Raw genomic sequence first — 13195 nt, 5'->3', positions numbered from 1 at the left:
CGCTTTCGTTCGGTCCATCCAAAACGTTAAAATGTTTCAACAATCCGACTCAACATGAGCCAAAAACACTATTAGGAAAAGGGCATTTTTTTAAAAATACCACGAATAATCACAACTGACTTTTGAAATCATTTAGAGTATAGACAGTTTAGAGTTGCAAAAATTGCAAACAGTTCAGACAGTTGCAAAGACAAATTCTGAATGGGTTGGTTTTTATAACAACATTGGGAATTTTACTGGGGAATTTGGAGAAGACAGTTCAAAGTTTGCTTGTGATCACTTTCCTTTTAGTCACTGTTGCCAGTTCCCAGAAGTTAAAAGGAATTTAAAAAAAAAGAAAAGAAAAAGAAAAGTCATCGATGTTGACTCATTCGTAAAAGATTTCTGCGTAGGCTGGCGTTGGTCACTTTGCGAGTGTAGTGTGAAACATGGTAGAACGAACCGCTTGTCTTTTCGCGGAACTCCCGTGAGACAGTCGAGCGGTCTCGGTAGTTTAATGTCGGGATCGAGTTCGGATGATCTCAGGATGGTCTGCTGGATCTCTAGGCCTTCAGAAACAGTATCGTAAGCCTGTTCGCTGCTCCTGGCTCGGTCTGAGGTGAGCCGAAAGGGAAACCGGTCAGGAGAGTTAAGGGAATGCGCTCTTCCTGAGAGAGTAACAGAGGGGATCTGGCGTTGAGATGGGTGAAGGTCCCGTAAAAAAGGTTTAGTACTTGTAAAAAAAAAAAAAAAGAGAGAGAAAAGATCTTTTCGTGACATGGCCAGAGACTTCTTGGAACATGTTTCACCTTTCGCATATATGCGCACTATGAATGATCAATGTTTAGTTGAAATGCATTTAATTGTAACTCTCTCTCTCTCTCTCTCTCTCTCTCTTTCTCTCTCTTTCTCTCTCTCTCAGATATAAACGAGTGTGTAACAGATAACGGAGGTTGTGAGGGGACATGTTGTAACACCATTGGCAGTTTTTACTGTAAGTGCCCTGAAGGCAGTAAACTGGGACCAGACGGCCGGTCGTGTCAAGGTATGTAAACCCTGCCTCGAAAAGGTCCTGAGAAACAATTCCACCCTGTTATTCTCCTCCTCTGAGTCCCAAACCAATGCTTTATTTCCTGTTCCAATCAGATATCCACTCTTTCTAAGCATTTCTACTCAGCACTGGCTGATATAATGTTGTTTACTGACTAATTGTATGCTTCATTAAAGCCTTAATGATCTGAATCAGAAGATTCTGTTATACCAGCGTTGAGGAGTAGAAGGTCCATAGAAGAATGAACTGAGAGAATGACTCAAAGAAATCTGGCCTGCGTAACTGACTTCTTTTACAAACCCCTCTGTGAAATGCTACAGCCCAAAGTTCATCTCCTTCACTGCACAAAACCAATCAAGTCTGACTCCGTGTTCACCTCATCTGTTCAAAGCAGCGCTGACGTAGAACCGGTCGTGTTCGGTATTTTTAGGGTGTTTGTGGGGGAATGTGCTGATTAGATGTAGATTTTGACGGTAAGGTCCAGCTGCTCCGGCAGAGAGAGCTGGACCAGCCTTGCTATGTGGTCAAATCCAGACACAAAGTGCTGAACTGGCCAACAGTCAGCAAGACCAGCTGTTCCTCCGAGACACACACACACACACACACACCACAGGACAGGTGTGAACAAGGAGTGTGGACAAACGGTGGAGAAAGTTCCAGATATAGGTTGTGGTTTAAAAGGAGACTGAGAGTGAGAGTTTTTGAGGAAGAGAGAGAGAGAGAGAGAGACAGAGAAAGACAGAGAAAGATGTTGAAATGTCTGAAGCTTTTCAGCTTAGCTGAAGACAGTTCAGCTACACTGAAAAATAAAATAATTTATTGAAATTATGTGGGCATGTCGCTGACCTCATGTTTTGTTTGATTTCATCATTAAATTCTATCATCAAATGAAAGTTTTATCAATAATTTTTATCATCAAACAGCGATGACATAATTTATCGAGGACATACTGTTCTGGACATAGGGGGTATGTGGTTCGGGAGGAAATGGAGTTGTCCCCTTGTCAGCTTGTTGACATGAAAAATGATGGTTAGATTTTGGAAAAAGGAACGCGCTGACCCCAGACAAGAAAAACAGGCCCCAGGAGATGAGACATGCTTCTTCACTCAGTTACTAATTACCCATCAGAGACCCCTCATGGACAAACACACACACACACACACACACACACATGCACATAAATTCACACACACGCATATGTGTGCGCATACACATGGGTGTACGTATACACATAGTGCAAACTCAGTGCAGTCAGGTGATAATAATCGAAACACATGCTCTCTCTCTCTCTCTCTCTCTCTCTCTCTCTCTCTTACTGAAGCTTGAAAATGCGGCGGTAGTGGTGTGTATGTGAGTGAAAGAGTGTCTTTGTGTTTGATTGGGTGACGTCTCCCTCACATGAAAAGTCTTAAAGCAGTCCATCTCCTGAGGCTGTGGCCTGTTCATTACCGGACAAACAGGCAGACTCTGGGTCTTTACAGCCAGTGGCTAGACTGGATTCCTTCATTTTCTCAAGGTCAGCGGGGTTAAACCATCAACGTTTTACCAGACCGAATAACCAAATCATGTGAAAGCACCAATGGAAACACACCACTGACCCAAATACTTCACCTACAAATAGCCCTGAAAAAGAGGTATGTTTTTTTTTTTCCAGCCAGATACTCTCTTGTTTTAGGAACAGGATGTGCAATGTAACTATGTTCACACTGGTACTGGGACTTATTTATTTTAGCATTTATGCTAATTGCAGTTGCCTGCTGCATCACAAAGTTTTGTGCTGAAATTGGACATGACTACTCAACTACTGGGTTAAAACCATGTGTGGACACACACACACACACACACACACACACACACACACACACACACACACACACACACACAGAGTGTAATCAGTTGGTAAGACAGGAAAGAGGTCCGGTAGGGATGTGTTCAGCAGATGTGCTGTTAGGCCTCATTATCCAGTGAGGGAAAGAACAGGTATTCCATCTTAAGACATTCCTGCTCTCTCCGGAACATTGCGAAATTCCGTCTTTACGACACATGTTTGCCGGAGCACTTCATTATCCCGCGTTTCTGAACCGCCAACGATGTTTTGGACAATCTCGGAAACCCTGGTGCCACAAAACGCAAGAAATCAGTGTGCATTTGGTCGTTTTTTTTAAAAACGTGACGTGTTAAATCGATAAACATCATCTCAAACCAAATAAGTCACACAACATGAATTTTTAAACTTTCTCATCGTGCTGTTTATGGGATCTCCGAATGGGACATCAGATGGTCTTGTCCTATGATGACATCATTCACTTGGTTTTAGCTGATCAAACACAGACCATAGGAATCTGATGATGTCATTATGAGTGATGTTCACCGAGAGGAGAAGTATCTGATACTGATGTTAAACTAGTGATTCGATTCCAGTGAAATTTTTAACGATGTCTCGTTTTCAAAAGCAAGATGAGGAACATTAGAACTATTACGTTTTCTTTTTTTTTCCAACTTAATTTGTCTCTTTTATGAGAATGAGGTGTTTGTTATTTCTTAACGATGGAACATAAATTAGATGGTCAACACATCTGTGGATTTCTCTTCAACCCAGACAAAGAGTTTTCATCAAATTGCAAGCATTCATATGTAAAGCTATATATTCTTTTGAAACTTAGGAAAGTTTTGGAAAATTTTGAAAATTCTCAACACTCAAGCCTTTGACCTTTGTTTCAGGCTGTGTGTTACATTACATCAGTCATTTTTAAACGAGCAGGTAAACTCTTTATTTATGAGCATTCTAAACAGTTTGGTAATGTGTCTCTCTTACTGTCTCTGTGTGTGTGGATATGCAAGGCTTACAGCTCATTTTCCCTACACCATCTTGAGAATTAAGATTGAGAAGCCAAATTAAGCGTGTGGCAATGTGTGTGTGTGTTCTCTCTCTCCGCAGATATCGATGAGTGTGTGGAATTGAATGGTGGGTGTCAGCAGACCTGTGTGAACACACCAGGCTCCTACTATTGTGAATGCAGTGAAGGATTCCGAATGCACACAGATGCTCGCACCTGCATTGGTAAGACCTGTATATACACACACACACACTTTCTCTCTCTCTCTCTCTCTCTCTCTCTCTCTCTCTCTCTCTCTCTCTCTGGGACAAGCTGTTTATAGGTGATCACTGAATATGTCTCAGTAAATGTCAGAAAAAGTCAGTAAAAGTCAGACTTTTGATATTGATGGATGTTTGAAGGCTGTGTTAAAGTCAAACACCTGGCTATCAGTAGCACCGTATTGTCATGGAGCAGAGGAACAACTGTTATTTCATTTAACAGAGCACAGTTGTTCCTTAATCTGTGCCTGCCTGTGTGTGTGAGTGTGTGTGTGTGTGTGTGTGTGTGTGTGCACATGTACATGCTTCTGTGTGCACACGTGTGTGTGTGTGTGTGTGTGTGTGTATGCCATGTTTATTGGGATGAGCTGTACTTGTGCCTGTGTGACAGTACAGAAAAGCTACTTTGTAAATCAGCCAATACAGCAGAGAGAGACAGAGAGAGAGAGAGAGAGAGAGACAAGGTGAGAGAGAGAGAAAGAGAGGGAGAGAGAGAGAGAGACAGAGAGAGAGAGAGAGATCTGAAGAAAAGTACCTGCTGCACAGAATCAGTCCTTGTGGGAAGAGGTGACTCCAAAGCTGAATGCTTTAGAAATGTTTGCCATATCTGGAAATGACTGTTTCTCTTCTTTAAATCAGTTCCATTCAAAAAATGATTCACTTTCCCACAGTCCACTTTATCTGGACAGGTTTTTACAAGCGTCACAGTCTGTGCCAAGCCACTCAGTCTAGTGTGTGTGTGTGTGTGTGTGTGTGTGTGTGTGTGTGTGTCTGTGTGTGTGTGTGTGTGTGTGTGTGTGTGTGTGTCTTTATATCCTTCCCTAGCTGTTAACTCCTGTCTGGTGAAGAATGGAGGTTGTGAACACAAGTGTGTGGACCTTGGCAATGACCATTATAAGTGTGAGTGTCGCCGTGACTACAGGCTGAAGAGTGATGGGAAGCACTGTGAATGTGAGTAACCTTAGCATCACATCAAGGCACGTCTCCCTGAGCAACACACTCCAAAACTCAATTAATGCAGCTGGGTCTGTGTTTTCTTTCTGTGTTGATTTCGTTAACTGTGTCTTTCTGTTGACAGTCAAATCTGTCTACGTTTGTTGACTGTCCTAATGTCTTTTCGTATTGCATGTAACAAGTCTGTGGTCTGTGTCATTCACTCTGCGTAAAAACGGACTATTTTGACGACGTGTCTTACTTTTGACAGTGTGTTTTACTGTGTGAGCTGCTAACACAGAGACAAACATACGTTTAACTGTGTTAACTTTGCCTGTGCTGACTCTGTGTAGATTTCACTTTGTGTCTTCGTGTCGCCTGTTATAACCCTGCCTTTGCATGAACGGCGCTAACTCTCTGTGTGTGCCTGTGTTCATTTCATCTCTGTGTGTTGAATACATTGACTCTGTTGACTCTGTGTGTCTCTGTGCTGCTCTTGGCTGTGCAGTGAGGGATCCCTGTGCAGAGCGTAACGCCGGCTGCGCGCAGCTGTGCCGTAGCGTGGGTGGACAGGCCCAGTGCAGCTGTAAAGCAGGATACACCCTAGGAGCAGACCGCAAAACATGCAACGGTATATACACTTACACACAGCCGTACATGTGCATAAACAGGCAGGCATACTGTATATATATATATACATAAACAAACATAAATACACCTGTGTGTGCTTAACACACAGACACACACGCAACGACAGCTGTAAATCAATACAGACATGTTTAAGTGCTTTAACCCTGACCTTAAAACATATAGTCCAGCAGTTACATTCTCAATTACCACAGTGGTGCCAATAAGACACGTGTGCACAGACACACACAGATATGCTCACACACGAACACATACATATGCACACACACAGTCCACACACACACACGTACACACACACACACACACACACACACACACACACACACCACCTCATTTATGAACCTCTTTAAAAATCTCTTTGGTCTGACTCATTCACTGAGCACACATATCTGTTCCCATTCTAACTGACACAGTTCCCATTCTAAATAAGCACAGCTCTCTGTGATACAGACAGCAGTGGCATCTCCTCACACATGCAGTAAAACACAGCAGCAAAGCACAAAGAGGAGCCTATTACTGCTCTGACTTGAATGGGTAGACTGTTCAGGTTTGATACCAGCTATTGCGTAAAGTCTCAGAGAACAGGAGAGACTGTCGCTGACCAAGCCCACTCCTCTAGACTGCTCACACCAGACTCCACCAGTCTCCACCAGTCTCGCACCAGACTCCACCAGTCTCACACCAGTCTCGCACCAGACTCCACCAGTCTCACACCAGTCTCGCACCAGACTCTACCAGTCTCACACCAGTCTCGCACCAGACTCCACCAGTCTAACACCAGTCTCACACCAGACTCCACCAGTCTCACACCAGACTCCACCAGTCTCACACCAGTCTCGCACCTGTCTCACACCAGTCTCACACCAGTCTTACACCAGACTCCAGCAGACTGCTTAAAGCAGATTAACCCCTCTGTCTAGCCACCTCAACACACGCAGCCTGTTTTTGTTTGTATGTGTGTGTGTGTGTGTGTGTGGAGGTATTAGTGTGTTTGGGTATGTGTGTGTGTGTACGTGTGTGTGTGCATGTGTCTGTGTCTGTGTATTTTCGTTTGTATGGGTGTGCAGAGAGAGAGAGAGAGAGAGAGAGAGAGAGACAGAGAGACAGAGAGAGAGAGAGAGAATGTTAATATGAGAGAGAGAGAGAGAGAGAGTTAATATGAGAGAGAGCAAGAGAGAGAGAATGTTAATATGAGAGAGAGAGACAGAGAGATAGAGAGAGACAGACAGAGAGAGTGTTAAAATGAGAGAGACAGAGAGAGAGAGTGTTAATATGAGAGAGACAGAGAGACAGAGTGTTAATATGAGAGAGAATGTCAATATGAGAGGGAGAGAGAGAGAGAGAGAGAGTGTTAATATGAATGAGGAGGTGAAGCGTAAGTTAATCCCCTGTTCTCATCCCTCACACTCCTCCCTCACTCTGTCATTCTTTCAGATATAGACGAGTGTAAGTCCGGCCAGGCCAGGTGTGCTCATAGCTGTGTGAATGTACCAGGCTCCTTCAGCTGTGTGTGTCTTCCCGGTTTTGAACTGGGGGCTGATGCCAGACAGTGCTACCGTGAGTACACACACACACACACACACACACACACACACACTCACACACACGTTGTCACACACTGAGAACTCCTGTTGGTGTGTTACAGGTTCATTCATCATTCACTCATTTCATACCTTTTGTTTTTAGGCTGAAAATATCAGTCAGTGAAAAAACGAGCTTGCTCTGCTAGTATATGTACTTTTAACCGTCAGAAACTAAATTCAGTCTTGACTGTAGTCCAAACAGATGCGGTGTACAGGTAAGTAGCTGCGTCGTCAGTGTTTAAACATGTAAATGAATGATTAAACACATAAATCAAATGTCAACGTTTCGTCAATATTTAAACATGCAAATGAATGTTTAAACATGTAAATTGAATGTAAATGTATTGGTGTTTACACATTCTCTCTGACAGGTGGGCCTCCTTAAAGTTTTCCAAAATGTCTCCGACAACTTCGCGTTCACGTGTTACGTTTGGCGCTCTTCAGTGTTTCTAGAAAAAACTAGAAGGCTAAGACTGTCATTCCACAAACACATTACTGTGTATTTGCCATTGTCAACAGCTCCTCACACCATGGCCCATAACTTTGAAGTAACTTTGAATTCAGTTAAAACTAATTGAGATGAATGTGTTTATGACTAATTTCTCGGTAACAAGTCAACTTTTTGTTTGTGCTACGGTCTCGTAATTACACAAGTTATCGTTTTTGTGAAGGTATTGAGATGGAGATAGTGAACAGCTGCGAGAAGAACAATGGCGGATGCTCCCATCACTGTGAACACACCACCAACGGCCCGCTCTGTACCTGTAACCAAGGTTACCGGCTGGCCGAGGACCTGAAGACCTGCGTGGGTAGGCATCCCTCTGCCTGCCGTCTCTCACTCTTTTATCACATCACTCTCTCTGTGTACTCTCATCCACTCTCCGCGCCCCAGAATAACCCGAATGACAGAAAGTTCTAGAAGTCGTATAGAGTTGTGCAGGAGGTATATGTCGCGTAACACAATACGCGCTGAGCAGATTTTCGTCGCATGTTTCAGCTGAACGTTTAGTGTTCAGTCAAGAGCGTCAGACAGAAACTTCTTTTCTTTTTCCTCCCGATGTGAAGGTTAAACAACTAAATATGTGAGGAGCTGTGATAGACTTTTATCAAAGAAGAGAGATTAGGAGGGGTTTGAATCCCAGTGAGGGTTGAGGTGGAGTTTTTTGTGGACCAGCTGTCATGAAGGAGAAGAAATAAGGAGAATGAAGGTAGAAGACAAAGAGGAGAGACTTTGGGGAGAAGGGAGGAGGCGTGAGGAGAGGATTTAGGGGACAGGAGAACGGGGGAGGAGAGAGGAGATTTAGGGTGTTTCATTGTGTTTTGTTTGGGGTTTTTTAGACAGTGATGAGTGTGAGACTGGAGAGGCATGCTGTAGTCACTACTGTGAGAATTACCCAGGAGGCTATGAATGCAGCTGCAGACCTGGATACACTCTCAACTCTAACGGCTGCAGATGTGACGGTGAGATTCCACAGCAGGTGTGTGTGTGAGTGTGTGTGTGAGTGAACGTGTGTGTGTGTGTGTGTGTGTGTGTGTTAAACTAGAGGTATGTATGTGAAAATGTTAGTACAGTATATTTATGTTTGCATTTACATTTATTTACTTAGCAGACAGTTTTACCCAAGACATTATATATGTGCATTTATGTATTTACTCATATAATTATTTATTTTTTTGACTAATAACATAAGTCAAATGAATATCTCTCTCTTAGCCTTTGACCGTATCTGAAGCTGTATTTGATGTAACGCTCTTTTTTCTCAGATGTGGATGAGTGTGTGGCGGAGACGTCTGGGTGCAGTCATTACTGTGTGAACGTTCTGGGCTCTTACGAGTGTTTCTGCAGACTGGGCTACCGTTTAGACCTTGACCAGCGCACCTGTCTCCGTAAGGCCCTCGTCACCCTTCATAACCCTTCATAACCCTCTTTTCAAATTCATTAACCGTCATTTACCACACAGAGGAAGTCATCCTGCTGACAGAGAAAGCATTTCATTATGATTTGCTCACTAACATGCATGGAGAAATGGCTGACAAACTTCCTCTTGTGTGTTCAACAGTTATAACCCAGTAATAACACAGCTACCTGTAAACCACTGGATTACAAGTGTCTCTGGAGTATCTTAATAAATACAGGCCCATATCAATAACGCAACCAACACATTAATTTCTGGTACTGAACATTAATCGTTGACTTTGATTGAAAGTGTTATCAATTCAGTTATAACACTGTAATTACACATGTATAGTGCCTATTGAATGACTGTTGATGTTAACTGTTAATGTTAATGTCAGAGAGTAAATAGATGGGGTTTAATGTGTTCTCTCTCTGTCTGCAGCTCTGTATGAGAGCATTGCTGATGAAGAGGTGGATGAGGAAGAGGAGGGTGGTCAGGGAGAGGACCTGGAGGTTCTGCGTTTGCCAGACCTGCTCTTCCGCCGCCCCCCCCAGCTCCTGCGCTACACCGCGGCCCTGCACGCGCCTTACCAAGAACACACACTCAGCAGAGAGCAGAGAGGAGAACTCACAGTGCTCAGTCACATCAGTAAGCACACATCCCCATTCACCTACACACATTTACATACACACACACACATCCACATTCACCTACACACATTTACATACACACACACACACCGCGGCCCTGCACGCGCCTTACCAAGAACACACACTCAGCAGAGAGCAGAGAGGAGAACTCACAGTGCTCAGTCACATCAGTAAGCACACATCCACATTCACATACACGCATTTACATACACACACACACATCCACATTCACCTACACACATTTACATACAAACACACACACACACGTATACATTCACCTACGCACATCCACATATATACACTCACATATACACACATCCACATTCACATACACACATTTACATACAAACACACACACGCACATCCCCATTCACATACATACATTTACATACACACACACACACACACACACATCCACCTTCACATACACACATTTACATACAAACACACACACATCCACATTCACATACACACATTTACATACACACACACACACATCCACATTCACATACACACATTTACATACACACACACACACATCCCCATTCACATACACACATTTACATACAAACACACACACACACATTCACATACACACATTTACATACACACACACACATCCACATTCACATACACACATTTACATACACACACACACACACACGTATACATTCACATACACACATTTACATACACACATATACACATGCACACACGCAGACACACACACACACACACACACACACACACACACACACACAGACACGGACACACACATATACATTCACCTACGCACATCCACATATATACATTCACATATACACATGCACACTCGCACACATACACGTACACACATGCACATATACACACAAACACACGTAAACTGGCACACACAGACATTTAATCTCTGTCTCTGCCTCTGTGTGTGGTGTGTGTGTGTGTGTGTCAGTGTGTGTGGACGGCGTGTTTGGAGATGACTGCAGTTTGACTTGTTCAGATTGTGCTAACGGTGCAGTCTGCAGTGAAGAGAGAGATCACTGTGAGTGCACACCTGGATGGACCGGACTCATCTGTAATGAGAGTGAGTCTTTTTCTTATACTCTATTTCTCTCTCTCTCTCTCTCTCTCTCTCTCTCTCCCCCTCTTTCTTTTTCTCTCTCGGGGCATACACCTACACGTGCTAACCCAAACCATCTCTCCCTCCCTCTCTCCCTCTCTCCCTTGTTTCTGTCTTTCTCCCCGTGTGTTATGTCCCATCGCCTCAGCCCAGCACATAAAGAACAACAGTAGTTATTGCCATACAGGGACAAATCCATTACCAGACTAACACAGAGCCAGCTCCATCAATCTGAATAACGTGAATTTGTTGTGGCTTTGTACATTTTCTCAAAGCTAATTTATGAACAGGGCACGAGAGGAACTGTTACGCGACGCAATATGGGATTTTTTAAGCGCTTACATATTTTACACAGACTTGCCACGCGTCCGTACTCGTTGTAGCATAAATTTTCAGGCAGGTTTGTGTACAGTGCTGTGGGCTGATCAATACCCGCTGTATATCTTTTTGGTCCAGGTCCTTAAAGGACCATAAAAAGTTATTTGTGCCACATAAGCACATTAGAGGTATGCGCTCTGGTGCTTTTGAAGTGAGCTGAGTGGAATGCGGAATTCTCTAGGTTTTTTTTTTTTTTTTTACGAGGGCCAGCTGGTCTCGTATTAAGCTAAAGGTACCGGTCCGTTTGGGTCTGAAACTAAACAGGGCCACTCGGGTGGGAAGCACTGGTGAGTGGCAGAAACGGAGGAGTACATGTGGTCTTGATTGTTGCGCCATGAGAACCGTTTCTGTTCGCTCTACCTCACATTCTTTCCGTCTTTTTTTATCCCCGGTTTTCACGTCTTAATCAATCATATCTGTTGTCATGTAGTTTGATGTTTTATGGGTTTTGTGCCTGAGCCAATGTCCCAATGTTAGTGGAGTTATTAATGTTTGTCAAGTGTTTTTCGCTTTAATCTCTCTCTCTCTCTCTCTCTCTCTCTCTCTCTCTCTCTCTCTCTCTCCATCTCTGTCTGTCTCTGTCCCTGTCTCTCTGTCTGTCTGTCTGTATATCTGTCTCGCTTTCTCCCTGTTGCTGTCTCCATCTCTCTTTCTCTAACTCTCTCTCTCTCTCTTACTTTCTCTTCTATCTTCTCTCTCTCTCTCTCTCTCTCTCTCTCTCCCCATCTCTGTCTGTCTCTGTTTCTCTGTCTGTCTGTATGTCTGTCTCTCTCGCTCCCTGTCGCTGTCTCCATCTCTGTCTATCTCTCTCTTTCTCTCTCTCTCTCTCTCTCTCTCTCTCTCTCTTTCTTTCCCTTCTATCTTCTCTCTCTCTGTCTCTCTCTCTGTCTCTCTGTGTCCTGTCTGTGTGTGTGTCTGTCTGTCAGCGTGTCCTGAGGGGACGTATGGGGTGGCGTGTAATGGCGTGTGTGGGTGTCTAAACGGAGGACGCTGTGATCCAGTCACAGGGAAATGTCATTGTCCCCCAGGAGTGCAGGGTTTACACTGTGAGAATGGTGAGTGAAACCTTTCTAAAATCGGTGCCTTTGCTTCCAGTTTCGTTGCCGTGCGTTCTCCTGAGTTCCATCCTCTCTTCTCTCGCTCTGTCTCTCTCTTTCATTACCCCGCTCCCTGTTTTCTCCCCCTCTCCTGTCGTTTGGAGGAAAGTGTGCAGGCGACAGTTCCACCACAGGGGTTCCCGCCACACTACTGCCCAGTTTACCTCGTTAATCTCACCGCACTCTGTCTCTCTCTCTCTCTCTCTCTCTCTATCTCTCTCTCTCTCTGTCTCTCTCTCTCTCTGTCTGTCTGTCTCTCTCTCTCTCTCTCTCTCTCTCTGTCTGTCTCTCTTTATCACTCTATTTTATTCCTTTCTCCATTATTCTTTTCCCTCTCTCCTTCTTTTTCCATCTTTTCCCTCCCTCTCCTACCTTTTCCCCCAGTTTTCTCTCACTCTTGTCGTATGTTTTTGTATAAGATATTCATATATAATATATTGTACAGTTCATATTGTATATAAAATATTTTATGTTTTTAAATATATTGTTTTTATACTCTACACAAAATCAAACACACTTTAGGAATCCTTTATGTTTTGCCCGGGGACTTGTAAGCTTGACAGAAAAGTAACATGTATTTGGGTGGTCATGAGGGACACACACTGCAGTCCCTATAAGGTACATAGCACAGTTTGCATTGTGGAGGTTTCACGGGTCATCCGTAACACACCCAGTGACCTCTGACTCACCCTTCCTCACATCTCTGCCCAGCAACAGACTGGAGGGGAAGTGGTAGCAACTCCTTTAATGTGCCACAGATTAAC

At 43.7% G+C, this 13195-nt stretch overlaps 1 protein-coding gene across 1 annotated transcript in view; it reads left to right on the top strand.

Moving 5' to 3' along the window:
- Positions 1 to 13195, top strand: part of egfem1 (EGF-like and EMI domain containing 1) — a 52613-nt gene that overhangs the window by 18607 nt on the left and 20811 nt on the right. Inside the window, exons 5-15 of the mRNA XM_030777981.1 lie at positions 902 to 1024; positions 3969 to 4091; positions 4953 to 5078; positions 5569 to 5691; positions 7143 to 7265; positions 7963 to 8100; positions 8630 to 8752; positions 9056 to 9178; positions 9631 to 9837; positions 10789 to 10920; positions 12261 to 12389. Coding sequence (XP_030633841.1) covers positions 902 to 1024; positions 3969 to 4091; positions 4953 to 5078; positions 5569 to 5691; positions 7143 to 7265; positions 7963 to 8100; positions 8630 to 8752; positions 9056 to 9178; positions 9631 to 9837; positions 10789 to 10920; positions 12261 to 12389 — 1470 coding nt within the window. The remainder of the gene's footprint in view (positions 1 to 901; positions 1025 to 3968; positions 4092 to 4952; positions 5079 to 5568; positions 5692 to 7142; positions 7266 to 7962; positions 8101 to 8629; positions 8753 to 9055; positions 9179 to 9630; positions 9838 to 10788; positions 10921 to 12260; positions 12390 to 13195) is intronic.

The sequence above is a fragment of the Chanos chanos genome, chromosome 6 (assembly GCF_902362185.1).
Source record: "Chanos chanos chromosome 6, fChaCha1.1, whole genome shotgun sequence".
Classification (NCBI taxonomy): Eukaryota; Metazoa; Chordata; class Actinopteri; order Gonorynchiformes; family Chanidae; genus Chanos; species Chanos chanos.
This window is presented reverse-complemented; position numbering and strand designations above follow the sequence as displayed.